This window comes from Moschus berezovskii, chromosome 12 (assembly GCF_049115385.1).
Source record: "Moschus berezovskii isolate FMDL1 chromosome 12, NW_MosBer_1.0, whole genome shotgun sequence".
NCBI classification, from domain to species: domain Eukaryota; kingdom Metazoa; phylum Chordata; class Mammalia; order Artiodactyla; family Moschidae; genus Moschus; species Moschus berezovskii.
The window spans coordinates 45233364-45253143 of record NC_142471.1 but is presented as its reverse complement, the minus strand read 5'-3'; the positions used below and the strand labels follow the sequence as shown (position 1 = coordinate 45253143).

At 40.8% G+C, this 19780-nt stretch overlaps 1 protein-coding gene across 1 annotated transcript in view; it reads right to left on the bottom strand.

Annotated features, from left to right (window-relative positions):
- The window catches only part of MARCHF8 (membrane associated ring-CH-type finger 8), a 121993-nt gene that overhangs the window by 53892 nt on the left and 48321 nt on the right, over window positions 1-19780 (bottom strand). Inside the window, 1 exon segment of the mRNA XM_088842105.1 lies at window positions 12900-13079. Coding sequence (XP_088698231.1) covers window positions 12900-13001 — 102 coding nt within the window. The 5' untranslated portion in view covers window positions 13002-13079.

Genomic DNA, 19780 nt, shown 5'->3' with positions numbered 1-19780 from the left:
GTTTCCACTGTTTTTCCATCTATTTCCCATGAAGTGATGGGACCAGATGCCATGATCTTCGTTTTCTGAATGTTGAGCTTCAAGCCAACCTTTTCACTCTCCTCTTTCACTTTCATCAAGAGGCCTTTGAGTTCCTCTTCACTCTCTGCCATAAGGGTGGTGTCATCCGCATATCTGAAGTTATTGATATTTCTCCCGGCAATCTTGATTCCACCTTGTGCTTCTTCCAGCCCAGCGTTCCTCATGATGTACTCTGCATATAAGTTAAATAAGCAGGGTGACAATATACAACCTTGACGCACTCCTTTTCCTATTTGGAACCAGTCGGTTGTTCCATGTCCAGTTCTAACTATTGCTTCCTGACCTGCATTCAGGTTTCTCAAGAGGCAGGTCAGGTGGTCTGGGATTCCCATCTCTTTCAGAATGTTCCACAGTTTATTGTGATCCACACAGTCAAAGGCTTTGGCATAGTCAATGAAGCAGAAATAGATGCTTTTCTGGAACTCTCTTGCTTTCTCCATGATCCAGCGGAATACAGTTCATAGGGTCACAAAGAGTTGAGCAGGCAGAGCCTGTAGACTCCAGGACTGGAGTCAGGCCAAACAACTAATATGGAGGGATTAAAGCCCCACCCATCAGCAGACAATTTTATTAAAGATTTACTGAGCATGGCCCTGCCCATCAGAGCAAAACCTAGTTTTCCCCATAGGCAGTACTCTTGCCTGGAAAATCCCATGGACGGGGGAGCCTGGTGGGCTGCAGTCCATGGGGTTGCTAAGAGTGGGACACCTGAGCGACTTCACTTTCACTTTTCACTTTCATGCACTGGAGAAGGAAATGGCAACCCACTCCAGTGTTCTTGCCTGGAGAATCCCAGGGACGGGAGAGCCTGGTGGGCAGCCATCTATGGGGTCGCACAGAGTCGGATACGACTGAAGTGACTTAGCAGCAGTCCCTCCCATCAGGAAGCCTGAAAAAGCCACTTATCCTCATCCATCAGAGAGCAGACAGAAGAAGCAAGAACTACAATTCCACAGCCTCCACAACAAAAATCACAATCACAGAAAGCTAACCAAAATGATCACATGGATCAGTTTTGCTTAGTCAATGAAGCTATGAGCCATGCCCTACAGGGCCACCCAGGACAGACAGGTCATGGTGGAGAGTTCTGACAAAGCGAGGTCCACCGGAGAAGGGAACGGCAAACCACTCCAGTATTCATGCCTTAAAAAAAAGTATGAAAAGACAAAAAGAATATGACACCGGAAGATAAGCCCCCCAAGTTGATAGGTGTCCAATATGCTATTGGGCAAGAGCAGAGAAATAGCTCCAGAAAGAATGACGAGGCTGGGCCAAAGTGGAAACAACGCTCAGTTGTGGAAGAGTCAGTAGTGAAAGTAATATCCCATGTTATAAAGAACAATACTTCACAGGAACCTGGAATGCTAGGTCCATGAATCAACGTAAACTGGACATGGTCCAGGAGGAAATGAAAAGAGTGAACATCAACCTTTTAGGAATCAGCCAACTAAAATGGACTGGTATGGGCAGATTTAATTCAGGTGACCATTATATCTACAACTGTAGGCAAGAATCCCTTAGAAGAAATGGAGTAGCCCTCATAGTCAACAAGAGTCCTAAATGCAGTAGTTGGGTGCAATCTCAAAAATGACGGAATGATCTCGGTTCCTTACCAAGGCAAACCATTCAACATCACAGTAATCCAAGTCTATGCCCCAACCACAATGCTGAATTCAAATGGTTCTATGAAGATCTACAAAACCTTCTAGAACTAACACCAAAAAAAAAAAAAAAAAAAGATATCCTTTTCATCACAGGGGATTGGAATGCAAAAATAGGAATTCAAGAGATACCTGGAGTAACAGGCAAGTTTGGCCTTGGAGTACAAAATGAAGCTGGGCAAAGGCTAACAGAGTTTTGCCAAGAGAATACAAAGGTCATAGCAAACACTCTCTTCCAACAACATTAAAGATGACTTCACATAAGGACATCATCAGATGGTCAGTACCAAAATCAGACTGATTATATTCTTTGCAGCCAAAGGTGGAAAAGCTCTATATGGTCAGCAAAAGCAAGACCAGGAGATAACTGTGGCTCAGATAATGAGCTCCTTGCTGCAACATTCAGGCTTAAATTGAAGAAAGTAAGGGAAACCACCAGGTCATTCAGGTATGACCTAAATCAAATCCCTTATGATTATACAGTGGAGATGACAAATATATTCAAGGGATTAGATCTGGTACACAGAGTGCCTGAAGAACCATGGATGGAGGTTCGCAACATTGTACAGGAGGTGGTAACCAAAACTATCCCAAAGAAAGAAATGCAAGAAGGCAAACTGGTTGTCTGAGGAGCCCTTACAAATAGCTGAGCAAAGAAGAGAAGTAAAACGCAAAGAAGAGAGGGAACTATATACCCAACTGAAAGCAGTGTTCCAGAGAATAGCAAGGAGAGATAAGAAAAGCCTTCTTAAGTAAACAATGCAAAGAAATAGACGAAAACAATAAAAGAGGAAAGACTAGAGAGATCTCTTTAAGAAAACTAGAGATACTAAGGAAACATTTCATGCAAACATGGGCACAATAAAGGACAGAAACGGCAAGGACTTAACAGAAGCCGAAATGATTAAGAAGTTCAGCTCAGTTCAGTTCAGTCGCTCTGTCGTGTCCAACTCTTTGAGACCCCATGAACCGCAGCACACCTGGCCTCCCTGTCCATCACCAACTCCCGGAGTCCACTCAAACCCATGTCCCTTGAGTCGGTGATGCCATCTAACCATCTCATCCTCTGTCGTCCCCTGCTCCTCCCGCCTTTAATCTTTCCCAGCATCAGGGTCTTTTCCAATGAGTCAGCTCTTTGCATCAGGTGGCCAAAGTATTGGAGTTTCAGCTTCAACATCAGTCCCTCCAATGAACACCCAGGACTGACCTTCTTTAGGATGGACTGGTTGGATCTCCCTGCTGCTGCTGCTGCTGCTAAGTCGCTTCAGTCATGTCTGACTCTGTGCGACCCCATAGATGGCAGCCCACTAGGCTCACCCATCCATGGGATTCTCCAGGCAAGAACACTGGAGTGGGTTGCCATTTCCTTCTCCAGTGTGTGAAAGTGAAAAGTGAAGTCACTCAGTCGTGCCTGACTCTTAGTGACCACATGGACTGCAGCCTACCAGGCTCCTCCGTCCATGGGATTTTCTAGGCAAGAGTACTGGAGTGGCTTGCCATTGCCTTCTCCGGATCTCCCTGCAGTCCAGGGGATTCTCAAGAGTCTTCTCCAACACCACAGTTCAAAAGCATCAATTCTTCTGTGCTCAGCTTTCTTTATAGTCCAACTCTCACATCCATACATGACTACTGGAAAAACCATAGCCTTGACTAGATGGACCTCTGTTGGCAAAGTAATGTCTCTGCTTTTTAATATGCTGTCTAGGTTGGTCACAATTTTCCTTCCAAGGGAATGGCAAACCACTTTAGTATTCTTGCCTTGAGAACCCCATGAACAGTATGAAAAGGCAAAAAGACAGGAAACTGAAAGATGAACTCCCCAGGTCAGTAGGTGCCCAATATGCTACTGGAGATCAGTGGAGAAATAACTCCAGAAAGAATGAAGGGATGCAGCCAAAGCAAAAACAACACCCAGTTGTGAATGGGACTGGTGATAGAAGCAAGGTTTGATGCTGTAAAGAGCAATATTGCATAGGAACCTGGAATGTTAGGTCCATGAATCAAGGCAAATTGGAAGCGGTCAAACAGGAGATGACAAGAGTGAACGTCAACATTCTAGGAATCAGCGAACTAAGACAGACTAGAATGGGTGAATTTAACCCAGATGACCATTATATCTACTACTGTGGGCAGGAATCCCTTAGAAGAAATGGAGTAGCCATCATAGTCAACAAATGAGTTTGAAACGCAGTACTTGGATGCAGTCTCAAAAACGACAGAATGATCTCTGTTCATTTCCAAGGCAAACCATTCAATATCACAGTAATCCAAGTCTATGCCCCAACCAGTAATGCTGAAGAAGCTGAAGTTGAACAGTTCTATGAAGACCTATGAGACCTTCTAGAACTAACACCCAAAAAAGATGTTCTTTTCATTATAGGGGACTGGAATGCAAAAGTAGGAAGTCAAGAAACACCTGGAGGAACAGGCAAATTTGGCCTTGGAGTACAGAATGAAGCAGGCCAAAGGCTAATAGAGGTCTGCCAAGAGAACACACTGGTCATAAGAAACACCCTCTTCCAACAACACAAGATTAAGAAGAGGTGGCAAGAATATACAAAAGAACTGTAGGAAAAAGGTCTTAATGACCTGGATAACCACAATGGTGTGGTCCCTCACCTAGAGTCAGACATCCTGGAGTTTGAAGTCAAGTGGGTGGGCCTTCAGAAGCATCACTACAAAGTTAGTGGAGGTGATGGAATTCCACCTGATCTGTTTCAATTCCTAAGAGATGATGCTGTCAAAGTACTGAACACAATATGCCAGCAAATTTGAGAAACTAAGCAGTGGCCACAGAACTGGAAAAGGTCAGTTTTCATTCCAATCCCAAAGAAAGCAATACCAAAGAATGTTCAAACTACTGTACAACTGCATTAATTTCACACGCTAACAAGATAATGCTCAAAATCCTTCAAGCTATGCTTCAGTAGTACGTGAACAGAGAACTTCCAGATGTACAAGCTGGATTTAGAAAAGGCAGAGGAACCAGAGATCAAATTGCCAACGTCCACTGGATCACAGAAAAAGCAAGAGCATTCCAGAAAAATAATCCACTTCTGCTTCACTGACTATCCTAAAGCCTTTGACTGTGTAGATCACAACAAACTGTGGACATTTCTACAACAGATGGGAAAACCAGACCACCTTACCTGTCTCCTGAGAAACCTGTATGTGAGTCAAGAAGCAACAGCTAGAATCAGACACGGAACAACTGACCGGTTCAAAATTGAGAAAGGAGTACATTAAGGTTGTATACTGTCACCCTGCTTATTTAACTTATATTTAGAGTACATGATGTGAAATGCTGGGTGGGATGAATCACAAACTGGAATCAAGATTACTGGGAGAAATATCAACAACCTCAGATATGCAGATGATACCACTCTAACAGCAGAAAATGAAGAGGACCTAAAGAGCCTCTTGATGGAGGTGAAAGACAAGAGTGAAAAAGCTGGCTTAAGAGTCAACATTCAAGAGTCAACATTCAAAAAACTAAGATCATGGCACCTGGTCCCATCAGTTCATGGCAAATAGATAGGGAAACAATGGAAACAGTGACAGATTTTATTTTCTCAGACTCCAAAGTTAGTGTGGATGGTGAGTGCAGCCATGAAATTAAGACACTTGTTTGTTCTTTCGGAGAAAAGCTATGACAAACCTAGACAGCATATTAAAAAGCAGAGACATTACTTTGCCAACAAAGGTTCATCTAGTCAAGGCTATGATTTTTCCAGTAGTCATGTATGGATGTGAGAGTTGAACTATAAAGAAGGCTGAGTGCCAAAGAACTGATGCTCTTGAACTGTGGTGCTGAAGAAGACTTTTGAGAGTCCCTTGGATAGCAAGGAGATCCAACCAGTCCATTCTAAAGGAAATCGGTCCTGAATATTCATTGAAAGGACTGGCGCTGAAGCTGAAACTACAATACTTCAGCCACTTGAAGGGGAGAAGGGGACAGCAGAGGATAAGATGGTTGGATGGCATCACTGACTTAATGAACATGAGTCTGAGCAAACTCCGAGAGACAGTAAAGGACAGAGAAGCCTGGCATGCTGCAGTCCATAGCACTGCAAAGAGTTGGACATGACTTTGTAAATTAAAACTAGTGGTCTCCTCCCCAGCTTCCCTCACCAAACTACACGGTCACCTAACTAAAACAGAACTCCAACTCTGGACTCTATACCTGCATTGACATCTCAGTACCCTCAGCACCAATGTGGCCACTCCTGATTTATCTCACTGCCTGGCCTGCACATTTCAAGTTCCAGCACAGTGAGTTTTTCCTTAGTATCTCAAACATGCTATGTGTTCTTCTATTCCCTAGGAGTTCTGGCCTTGTACCTCTTTCTCTGCCTTAAGCACTCTTCTCCTTTATCTTCACCTAACTCTTACTTTTTAAGGACTCATCTTTGACAATTCTTCCAGAAAAACCTTCCTTGTCACCATGAGACTGGATCAGGGGTTCTTCCCTGGATTATGGCACCTACCACACTGAACTGCATACAGTTTTCCCCACCAGCAGTGCCCAGGGCAGGAAGAGACAGGCTGAAGCATGGAGACCAGTACGTTGGCTGCTGCAGCAGCAGAAATAGTGAGGTCCTGGACCACAGCTGTGATGGGGGTTATCAGAAGCACACGGCTTGAGAGAGATTTAAGCAGCACAGAAAGTGTCTCTATGTTTATACCACATTTACACTGAAAGCCACCGTGTAACAGGTGCTTAAATACTTTTCAAAGAATGAATAAATTAATCAAGACAAGATTTAGACATACAAAGTAAATAGAATACCTAAAATTGGCTCAGTACAGACTTATTAAGTGCTACAGGAATGTAGACACAAAGGGAGTGGAGCTGGGTGAGGTTCATTAAGAGGGACATGTGGCCTGAAGAGATAGTGGCTGGCTGAGTGGCATGCAAAGAGCAAGTGAGTGAACAGCATGGGTGTGGAGGCTGGATCTGAATACCAAGTCCACAACGGGCCAATCACCAATCGGGGAACCTTAAGCAGCTCATTCAATTTTTCTGTGCCACACCTATAAAAAGAGAGTGACAACAGCAATACCTACCTCATAGGGCTCATATGAGGATCAAATGAATTAATATTTGTAAAGCCCTTAGAAGAACAGCGCCTTGTACAGAATAAACATGATATAAGTATATACATGTGCTAAGTCGCTTCAGTCGTGTCCAACTCTTTGCAACCCCATAGACTATAGCCCGCTAGGCTCCTCTGTCCATGGGATTCTCCAGGCAACGATATCGGAGTGGGTTGCCATTCCTTCCTCCAGGGGACCTTCTTGACCCAGGGACAGAACCTGCATCTCTCATGTCTCCTGCATTGGCAGGCTAGTTCTTTACTTCTAGCACCACCTGGAAAGCCCAAGTGTATATAAGTATATGATATTAAATTAAATAAAACAAATCCTTAGTGTCCCTTCACCTATTCAGATGCTGTAAAAATCGCCACATGTGAAGTGAGTAAGTAATTAGTGGACAACTGCACACCTCTACTTATTAGAAGGTAATGTATCAAGCATATTTACTGCAAACCATGAAGAATTTTCTTATCATCTGGAGTTTCAGGTTTTTATACATAAGCACAAGATTCATAGTACACTGGGAAAACTAAAGGAAAGAAACCTGAATTATATGTTCACAGAGATGAATGAGAAATAAGAAAACATAATGCAAATACCAGAAATTATGAGAAAAAATATGTGAAATAAAAACATATAGATGCTAAAATCTCAATGGAAGGTCTAGACTTGGCCAAGGAGAGTATCAACGAACAGAAGACACCCAGAGTCCAGTGCACAGACAGCCATGAAACATGGCAGAAGACACAGTGAGCTTTATTCCCAGGAAGGGAATGAAGAGAATGCTGCTGCTGCTGCTGCTGCTGCTAAGTCACTTCAGTCGTGTCCGACTCTGTGTGACCCCAGAGACGGAAGCCCACCAGGCTCCCCTGTCCCTGGGATTCTCCAGGCAAGAACACTGGAGTGGGTTGCCATTTCCTTCTCCAATGTGTGAAAGAGAATGCAGGGGAGGCAATATTTGAGGAAATAATGGGTGGAAAAATTTCAAAAGTGAAGAAACGTTTGGGTCCTCAAATTCAAAAACTGAAAAAGAACACCTAAATACCAAGCAGAAATGAGATAAACAAAAGCACAGTTGCAGCATTACAGATCAAAAAGTTCCTGTTACCATCAGAACATTCACTGCAATCTGTAACATGCAGTGTTACATTCTGCATTCTCTTTCCTGTCTCCCTGCTAGATGACAGGCTCTGTGAGGGCAGAATATAATATCCCAGTATATTATATTCTGTGAATACCTGCTTGACATATAATTGAGTGAAAGATTAAATGTGTGGAGTACATTTGTATCCACGTGAAACTATTTTTAAAGAGCAAATAAAATAACCTAGAAAAAATTACACAAATTCAAGTGTCCATGGGCAAGACATTTCTCTTTAGACCTATTTCTCCATTTGTGTAAAATTAAGGAGTTATCTTGATGACATCAAATATAAAAGTCATTAACAACTATTATAGGATGCTACAGCTATATTAGTTTTTGAAACCTCTGCATTTAAAAACAACTTTGGGTGGTTTTCTTATTTCAATAGGCTTACTGACAGAAAATCTGAAAAATGATCTGCCTCTCAATCATTTAATTAATAAGACATCTGTAAGAGAAAAGTGACAACCAATAAACCATAATCACTGAGTCCACATTGGTACCACACAAATATATTCATGTGTCATTTTCACTCAATTTATACATAACACACTGAAGCCAACTGCTAGTGCTTCACTCCCATATGCCCAAACTAAACTTTCCTCGTTTGACCCACGTGACATAGACTCTTATCTAGCAAATTCTCAACAGACCAACAACACAGAGGTCAGCTACAGTTATTCTGCACATCCTTCCAATTCCATACCCCAAATAAGTAAAGATCAAACCATTACCAGTTTAAGACTTATGTGAGAGTTGGCTGGGAAAGGTAAGTTGCTAATACATAAAACAGCTAGAACCAATACTGCTGGCTTTTGACTAAGAATATTTAAAATGGCCAGACCTCATAGTTGTATATAATTTTATCTACATTTAAGCTTCAAAATCTATGTATGTAGATTACAAGAAAATGTAATGGTTCAAACAGATCAACTTGTATTTAATGTTTGATAATGTTATTACTAGAAAAATATCTAATCTTATTTCTTCATTCTTAAAGAAAATAAGTGTGTATATATATATAGTTCTCAAACTGCAATCACGCCATGACTTCCTGCGTGTACTTAAGCAAACTAGAATAGCTCCCACCCTGTCACAATGAGATTTGATTGCCAGACAGGAAAAATATGCTTGGAAGCAAGTTTGAAAAAAACCACTCCAGGGACCAAGAAAAGATAAACAGATGACAAAAGAAATCCTGGTTTCTAGGTATGAGGTTAAAACTCATGGGACTCTTGCAGGTAAAGCAGACAGATGATTCAAGAAGCCATACAAATGATCCCGTGGTGGATGACACCCAACCAAAGGCAGCAATTTGGGACAGGTATATTTTAAAGATGTATATTCATCTCTTTATTTAAACGTTATTTCTAGGAAGAAACTAGGCATGGTCTAAAACCCTATACCATGTCTGAGATAAAAAAGTACACTAAGTAGAGTTAACGGCAGATCAGACATTGAAAGAGAAAAGATTACCCTGGTGGTTCAGAGGGTAAAGAAACTGCCTGCAATGCAGGAGACCTGGCTTGGATCCCTGGGTCAGGAAGATCCCCCGGAAAGGGAATGGCAACCCACTCCAGTATTCTTGTCTAGAGAATTCCATGGACAGAGGGGCCTTATGGGCTACAGTCCAGGGGTTGCAGAGTCGGACATGACTGAGTGACTAACATACAATGAACTTATAAACACAACAATTAGAATTATCCAAAATAAAACATCCAACAACAGTGAGGAACATCCTTTTAAAGTATACACATAATATTTACCAAAAGAGACCACATTCTGTACCATGAAACAAGTCTTGATAAATTTTAAAGGATTTAAGTTATTCAAAATATGTTTTCAGACCAAAATGGATTTAAATTAGAGATGAATTAAGAGCAAGATCTCTGGAAAGTCCAGAAAATTTGGAAATTAAATAGCACACTTAAAAATAACTCATGGATCTAAGAAAAAATGAAAAGAGAGATGAAAAAGTATTTTGAACTGAATGAAAATTAAACTCAACACAGCAGAATTTGTGGAATGCCATGAAAACAGAACTTGGGGAATTTATAATCACTAAATCCTATGACAGAAAATAAAAAAGATGTCAAATAATCCTGACTTCCATCTTAAAAAGCTAGAAAAGGAATAACAAAGGAAACAGAGGAAAGGAAATCATAAATACCACACCAGAAATGAAAGAAACAGAAAACAGAATGACAACAGAGAAAAATCTATGACACCAAAAGAATTCTTTAAGAAGATCAATAAAATTGATAAACCTCTGGCTATATCAAGAAAAAAAAAGAAGATACAAATTACTAGTATAAAAACTGATCAAAACTCTCAGGAAACTAGAAACAGAAGGGAACCATATGTTGAAGATTATCTACAAAAAACGTAACTAACATCATATCTAGTGCTGCAAGAATGAATGCTTCCCTCTAAGGCCACAAGGAACACAAGGAAGACTGTTCTCACCACTTCTACTCAGTACAGTACTGGAGATTTTCCCGAGGAGAAGAAAGATGGGGAGAGGTATCCAAAGAGAAAGGGTAGTACAAAACCGTCTTCATTTACAGATGACATGACTGCTTACTCAGAAAATTCAGTAGACTCTACAAAATTTTACTAGAACTAATAAGTGAGTTTGGAAAAATTGCAAGATATAAGATCAAGACACAAAAAAAATCAATTTTATTTTTCTGCGCTTGCAATGAACACAAGGAAAGTAAAATTTTAAAAGCAGTATCATTTACAATAGCATCAAAATTACAAAGTACTTACGGATAAATCTGACAGAAGGTGTGTAAAGACCATACACTGAAATCTACAAAACAACGCTGAGAGCAATTAAATAATTTGGGCTTCCTTTGTGGCTCAGCTGGTAAAGAATCTCTGCCTGCAATGCGAGAGACCTGGGTTTGATCCCTGGACTGGGAAGATCCCCTAGAGCAGGGAAAGGCTACCCACTCGAGTATTCTGGCCTGGAATGGACTGTATAGTCCATGGGGTCACAGAGTCAGACACGACTGAGTGACTTTCACTTTCACTTTAAAGAGAAGATACATTTGGTTCATGGGTTAAGACTCAATATTGTCAAAATGTCAGTTCTCCCTCAAACTGAACTACAGGTTCAACAAAAACCCCGACAGACCTTTTTGTGTAAAAACTGACAAGCCGATTCTCAAATTCATGTAAACATGCAAGAAACCTAAAATAGGCAAAACAAGTTTGCTGAAGAACACTATCTGATTTTTAAGACTTATAAAGTCAGAATGTTCATGACAGTAAGGTATTGATGTCAGTTCAGTTCAGTTCAGTCGCTCAGTCGTGTCCGACTCTCCGCAACCCCATGAATCGCAGCACGCCAGGCCTCCCTGTCCATCACCAACTCCCGGAGTACACTCAAACTCATGTCCACATAGTCAGTGATGCCATCCAGCCATCTCATTCTCTGTCGTCCCCTTCTCCTCCCGCCCCCAACCTTTCCCAGCATCAGAGTCTTTTCCAGTGAGTCAACTCGTCGCATGAGGTGGCCAAAGTATTGGAGTTTCAGCTTTAGCATCAGTCCCTCCAATGAACATCCAGGATTGATCTCCTTTAGAATGGACTGGTTGGATCTCCTTGCAGTATAAGGGACTCTCAAGAGTCTTCAAAGATGGGCAAATACCTCAGTGGAATAGGAGATTTCAAAAATAAGCACACCCCTATATAAGTAACAGATTTAAGGTAATGTGGTAGAGAAAAGACAATCCATTCAACAGATGTTACTGGCCACAACTGGATATTCATATAAAAAAATAACACTGGATATATATTTCATACAGTCTACAAAAATTAATTCAAAATAGATCACAGATAAACATATAAAGCCAAAACTATAAGACTTTTAGAAGAAAACACGTAAGATATTATTTGCAACCCTGGGTTAGGCCAAGATTTCTTAATACAATGCACAAAAGTACAATGCAAACAAGGGGGAAAAAAATCAATAAATTTGACTTGACCAAAATTAAAAACCTCTCATCTTTGAAAGACACCAGCAGAAGCATGAAAAGATAATCTGAACATTTGGAGTAAACATTTGTGAAGCACATATCCGACAAAGGACATGTACCTAGATTACATTAGAAATGCTCAAAATTAACAGTAAGAAAACTGGTGGGGGTTTTTAAATGCACAAAAGATTTGAATAGACAGTCCAACAAAAAAAGACATAAGGATGACAAATAAGCACATGAGGGAAATGTTACTTATTTAAATCTTAAAAATTCCATCAAATAGATCATATCATTCAGTAAGTATTTATTGAATACCCACCTACAACAAAATCTGCAATAGGGTTTTATGCAAAAGACATCCCTCTGCTACAATGTTGGACACTTTCCTTTCTCTATTCCACACAAATATGTACAGCTTCCACATATAAATACATGCTAAGAAATTCCCATCTGGTACCCATTCAACACTACAATGAATGAAGAATTAATAGCCTCAACTTGGTATAGGCAAGTACTCTAGACCAAGGAAATGTTCTACTGAGTAGTATTTAAATATACATTTGGGCTAAGAAGAATAATAAGCAGAGGCTATTAACTTAACTGAACCTTAAATGAAGACTACTAACTTAAATGACAATTGACAGAATATGGGAAACATATTTGGAGATATTTTTGCATCTGCAGCAAGTTGAAAAAAAAAATCTGAACATATGACATCCAGAAACCACGTACTCTACCACTAGAGATGACTGCAAAAGCTGAAAACCTAAACCTACAAAAAGACAACTTCTTCTGAGTAAAACTGTTCACACCATATGCTTTTATAAATTATTATCAGAAAAAAACTGGATCATCAGAGCTTATTCTAGATTGTTTTAATAAAAAGAACAAAAACAATGAAGCTAAAAATAGCATTTCCCTCCATACCTGTTCTTCCCTCTCCTTTTCTTTGGTTTTACTTCTGTAGACTCTAGCAGAGGTGGCATCCTGGGATGGAATGGCAGAGATCTGATGCAGTGGCATGTTCATCCCAGCCTCCTGTCTGATCTTCCTCTTTACGGAAGAAAGTCTCCAGTGGTAGAGTCATTTTGGGCCATGGACTTCAAGCTGAAAGAGAGAAGGAAAGACAAAACATAACTGATCTGAAACACTTAAAATTTCCAACAGTGAGATTAGTATTTTATATTTATATTCATATTTAAATAAGTTACAATGTCTAACATAAATACTTCATCTTCAAAAATGACAGAATATAAATGCATATGTGGGGGAAGAACTGCAACACTTTTCTCATATAAGATGGCAGCACCTGAAAAAGTCTGGTGAATCAGGTACATGTATGTGTGTGTGTATGCCCAGTTGCACAGACTTGTCAACTCTTTGCAACCCATGGACTGTAGCCTGCCATGTTCTTCTCTCCATGGAATTTCCCAGGCAAGAATACTTGAGTGGGTTACCATTGCATTCACCAGGGATCTTCCCAACCGAGGGATCAAACCTGTGTCTCCTGCATCTCCTGCACTGGCAGGTGGATTCTTTACCACTAAGCCACATGGGAAACCCCCAGGTACATGTATAATCAGATATTAATCTTCCAATGGCTACTTAGTTTTTAAACACAGCAGCGTCATCATTCAATAATATTTTTGAAGTTACACATTTTTTCTTTAATCAGCTGATATCAGTAGTGATCTTTCCTAAAACCACAGACCTTGAGTCCATATAACGGTGAAACTAAAAGTTAAGAAGTCTAAAATAAGTTTAAGATATCTATGATCCATGCTTAACCTTCTAAAAGTTTAGACTCTCTAGACCAGTTACTGGCAAACTTCTACAGAGAGCCAGAAGGAAGAATTTTAAACATTGTGGGCCTATTTGTTACAACTACTCAATTTTGCCAATGTAACATGAAAGTACCCATGGTGAGTATGTAAACAAATGAGAATGGTCACATTGCAATAAAATTTCACTTACAAACACAGGTGGCAGACTAGATTCAGCCCATGAGCCTGGGATTTGTTAACCCTGCTCTAAGAATATTACAGGGAAGATGAGGGTCATCCCAGACATTCCTGGAACCATTGAAGGCTGCCTGTAGGTAAAGTAACATGTCTGAATAAGCTATATTTACGATTCCAGGCAGCCCTTACTCTTTTTTCTAGTTTTCTCCTACATTCCTCCAAAGTGCCTAGCAACTGAATTATATGTTCTTTATCTCTGCCGACACTGAAATCTATCAAATTCTGTGTACGAGACCAATTAAATACAAATTATCCCAACAATCCATAATGTTTAACAAGATAATGTTTGATGCTGTTTGAGTTTTAACAAAGGATGGAAGCCCTTAATCCAAAAAAATGAATCTCTAACTTGCGGACTTTCATTTATGAAACACGTACTGGAGCTGGGGCGGTAGATAGGGAGGGTGAACAATTTAGGGCCTGATTACCCTAAGTTCATGAGTTTGAGTGAACTCTGTGAGTTGGTGATGGACAGGGAGGCCCGGCGTGCTGTGATTCACGGGGTTGCAAAGAGTTGGACATGACTGAGCGACTGAACTGAACTGAACTGAAAACCCTAAGTTCACGCTTGTCAAGCAGCCATTTGTTACACCTCTCCCCTAACTGTGCTTAGGAACACAGGTAGGTGTTTGAGTGGCTGCTCCCACCTCTGACAGTGTTACTAACCAAACTGAAGAGCAGCAGGACTCACAAAATTGATTTCTTCCACAGGACTCTGATCAACAAGCAACAGGAAGGAACAGAAAGCCAGAGAGAATCAACACACATGAGAAAATAAGCTAAAAGAATATCCTGTTTCTAAAAAGCCTAGTTTAATAACTGGCAAGTAATCACTGATAACCAACAGAACAGGAAAAGAGAGTCAGTAATATTGAAAAAAGTGAAAGTGAAAGTTGCTCAGTCGTGTCTGACTCTTTGAAACCCCATGGATTTTAGCCTGCCAGGCTCCTCTGTCCATGGAATTCTCCAGGCAAAAATACTGGAGTGGGTAGCCATTCCTTTTCCAGAGAATCTTCCCAACCTAGGGATTGAAGCCGGGCCTCCAGCATTGCAGGCAGATTCTTCACCTGTGTCTAGATATTATATTTAATAATATATAAAATGTTAAAGTTTAGACATTATACATCACATACTCTATTTCAAGCCTTTGTATGAGGCTGACCCAAGATGGAGCACTGGGCTCAAACAAGTGGTCTGAATACATGTACTCATTACATAAGACAAGAGGCACTCACCTACTGCTGCGATGTCTTACACTAATGAATTAAATTCGTCTGTGAGAGATGACAAACTCCATGTGGCCTCAGAACGATTACTCAAACTAACCATGCCTGGAGTCCCACCACATGGCATACCAAGAGCAGCCTTTGGTGCTTCTGGTATAATCATCATTATTACGTCATTGGTACCTGACCACGTCAAGCCTGGGAAGACTATTCATGCCACAGAAACACAAACTGAGAGTGTTTTAAATTTTATTGCAAAGTTTTACAGGGCCTCCCTCATTACAGCCACATAAGCTACTCTTCTGCTATACACTCCAACTCCAGGTACTATACAAAAAGCTTGCCTAAAGCAATCCCTGTCCTATGCCAGACATACTTAGGATTAAAATATGATAATTTAAAAAACCAACCTACAAAATAAACCATGCCACTTTGCAGGTGAAGGCTCATACCAAAAGCATAACGCAGGTATTACTCATACTATTTTCTTTACATTATTTCCAAGAATCATTTTATATCCATTCAAGTCATGCTTAATTAAGAGCAATAGTTAAACTTTTGCACTATGCCTGACAATCCAGGCATGAGGACTTTAATTCCACTAAAGTTACCTTGCAAAATACAACACACCTAATATAAGCAACCATTATTTAGAAGAACTGAACTGAAAAAACTGATTGCTGAAGAGAATATGGGAATGAATATAGCATGTTCATGGATCGGACACCTTTCTATTGTTAAGATGGCAATCCTCCCAAAACTTACCTACAAATAAAGCAATCCCCATCGAAAACTCTGCTGACTTCTTTGCAGAAACTGGACAAGCTGATCCTAAAAGTTATATGGACCCAGAATATCCAAAACAATTTTGAAAGAACAAAGTTGGATAACTCATATCTCCTGACTTCAAAACTTACCTCGAATGGATGGTAAGCAGACCAGTGTGGAGTTGGGTTCAAGTTGGCAGCATAGGAAGATCCTAAACTCACCTCCTTCTACAGACACAACAGACAGCTACACGGGAGGATAAATTCCTCTAAACAGAACCTGAGAACTATCTGAACACCGGCTCCACAACAAAGGATAAAGGGCCATATTGAAATGGGTAGGAAAGGCATGCTCTCACCAAAAACCCCACTCCTCGTGTGGTGATGCACAATCAAGAGAAATCTTAATAAATTAATCCACAAATCAATCAACAAACAAACAAATAAATGGATCTTCTCCCCAAGAAGTAAGGGGTTTATACCCACACCAGGCAATCCTTGGGTCCTACATCAGAGAGAAGAGACTCACCCAAATGTCTGGATTTGAAAACCAACAGGGCTTATCTTACAGAGAAACTCAGGGCTTCAGGGAATAAAGACTTCGTTCCTCTCCAACAGAACCATACACCCCAAGACCCAGCACAAAGAGAAACAGTTTCTAAAGAGTTTAGACCATATGTGAAGGAAATTCATTTACTGATCTTACAGCATCTGTCAAAGGGGCAGAAGTCTGCTGGGACTCTCCAGGGACGGAATGCTGGCAGATGCCATTTCTACAGGCTCCCTCTACCTAGCTGGCGCTGGCAGGCACCATTTTGAACCCTCATTCTAACCTGCTAACAGTGGCGTGTGAACAGCCCTGTTCAAGTCACAGCACCAATACATGCAGTTGGTGAGCAGTCACGCACCCCCATTCTACTTGCACAACCCGACGGGAGCCAAAAGGCATGCACAACCTACACAGGGGATGTCCCTTGAGTGCCAGGCTCAGGCTGACAGGAGGACTGTGTTTGTTGACCCCACAAACCCCAACAAGTGGAAAGACAGTTCAAGAAAACAACCAAAAATTAGGGCGAAGTTAAGCAGTAAGGTTCATCTCCCACACAGAGCCATGCCTTGGAGACAGGGAGAGAGAGCTGCTTTACATGATACACAAACACAGAGAGTCAAGCAAAATGAGGAAACAGAGGAACATGCTCCAAATGAAGGAAAAAGGTAAAACAAAATTGGGGAGGGGGGGGAAACTAATGAAATGGAAATAAGAAATTTACCTGATAAAGAGTTCAAAGCAATGGTCATAAAATGCTCACTGAACTTGGGAGAACAAGGGAGGAACACAGTGAGAAATTCCACAATGAGATAGAAAATATAAGAAATTTCCAAACAGAACACACAGAGCTGAAGAACACAAGTGAACTGTAAAACACTAGTGGGAATCAACAGCAGGCTAAGTGATACAGAAGAACAGACCAGTGATCTGAAGATAGGGTAGTGGAAATCTCCAAATAGAATGGCAAAAAAGAGAAGGAATTGTTAAAAAATGAGGATAGTTAAACGGACCCAAAGGACAACATAAAATGCACTAACATCTGCATTACAGACGTTCCAGAGGGGAAAGAGAAAAAGAAAGGGACAGAAAATGTATGTGACATAATGGCTAAAAACTTCCCTAACCTAGGGAAGAAACAGACATCCAGATCCCACAGGCAAAGAGAGTCTCAAACAAGATGAAAAAGAGACACATCAAGACACGTTATAATTAAAATGTCAAAAGTTAAAGAGAGAATCTTAAAAGCAGCAAGAGAAAAATAACTATGTACAAGGGTTATGTATAACCCTTATGTATAAGGCTATCAGCTGATTTTCAGCAGAAATTTTGCTGAAAAGAAATATGGGTACACTCTACAACATGGATGGCCCTTGAAAACAGTGTATACTAAATGAAACAAGGACCACATATCATAAGATTACATTTGTGTGAAATGTCTGGAGTAGATAAATATATAGGGACAGAAAGTTAATTAGTGATTGCCAAGGGCTGAGGTAAGGACTTAGGGGAAGCCAGCAGTGATGGATAAAAGGGTTTCTTTATAGGGCAAAGAACATGTTCTAAAATCTATTAAAACATAATTCTCAAAATTTATTATGGTGATGGCTGCATAACTCTTAAGTATACTAAAAGGCACAGAATTGTACCATTTAATGAGTAGATTGTAATGGATATGAATTATATCTCAGTAAAGTGAAAGTGTTAGTCATTCAGTTGTGTCCGACTGTTTGCGACCCCATGGACTGTAGCTTGTCAGGTTCCTCTGTCCACGGAATTCTCTAGGCAAGAATACTGGAGTGGGTTGCCACTCCCTTCTCCAGGGGATCTTCCCAACCCAGGGATCAAACTCAGGTTTCTTGCACTGCAAGCAGCTTCTTTACCATCTGAGCCTCCACGGAAACCCATATCTCAATAACAATGTGTAAAAATATGAAAATCACATGGATTAAGACAGATTACTTTTTATTTTTCCTTTGTGCTATCCCTAATGTAATTTATCTGATGACATAGAGATGGCCACTGTTATCACTCTTCTGGTTTTAAGAAAGGTAACAGGGAGTACATAAAATTGGCAATCAGAAACATAAGTTCAAGTTATGATTCTATTAAATATTAATACTAGGTACATGATGTTGGGCAAACTGATGAATTTCAAAGGCTGTTTCTTCATCTGTAAAACAGAAAGGTAATAATCTCTACTCAGTTCACAGAGTTATTGTGAAGCCAAATAAGATTACATCCACATACACAAATATCAGGGTTTTTAGCATCAGCATGTTTTCCAGTCTGCTTTTTCAAGCATCTGAAATGATGCCTCTTACTGCTTTACAAAGGCCAGTTTATTTGCTTTGTCTTCCCAGTACTAGTTTCTGTCCTTCTACACCTCAGTCTGACACAAGATATACACCACTGGGACCTCAAATCCTTTCTGACATTTACTTAGGACCTCTAGCAGCATGACTCCAAGGGGAAGCGTGGCTGACAATGCTATCCCTATAAGGGGAGAGGCAGGAAGGCCCAATCCAGAAGACGAACAAAGTGGCTTAATAATCAGACTGTTCTGTGTGCTTCCCAGATGGTCAAGATAAGCGAAGGATTCTTCCCATTTCAACAATGCTGGGGACAAATACAAATGACAAAGAAGGCAGCCAGGAGAAGACACAAGATATCAGTGACAAATCCCCTAGGAGACGATCACCCCGGGTCTGCATGCCTCCATGCATCCCTGCACACAGGGTACCAGGCTCCAGCAGTGCCCTCCTCCTCCCCATTGTGAGTGAGCTGTTGAATCGCAGTATCCTGACTGGCACTCTAAATAAACAACTTTAGGTTAGGCCTGTTTTTATCAGAAGAATGGTTCATATAAGAAATGAGAAGCCTATGAACAGCAGTTAGCAGACACACACACACAAAAGCTTTAGGAGTGAGGAGACCAGTTGTAACACACAGCACTGAATGACCTCTTGCAGACCTAGAACAGAACTTGGAGGGAGGAAAGAGACCATTAGAAAACGAAGACTGACATGATCCAGTGAGGGGTCTGAACTGTCCCCTGGTTTCTGGCTGTGCCCTCGCAAGACTGGAATGCAGACAGGACTGGGAGATGCATAAGGGTTTGGCCATGGGCACCTTGAGCTTGACATGCCTGTGGGAAACCCAAAATATGTACACAGTGCACACTGGGAGTCACCAGCATATTGTCACATCTGAATACACAGGAATAGAATCTGGTTTCCAAGGAAAA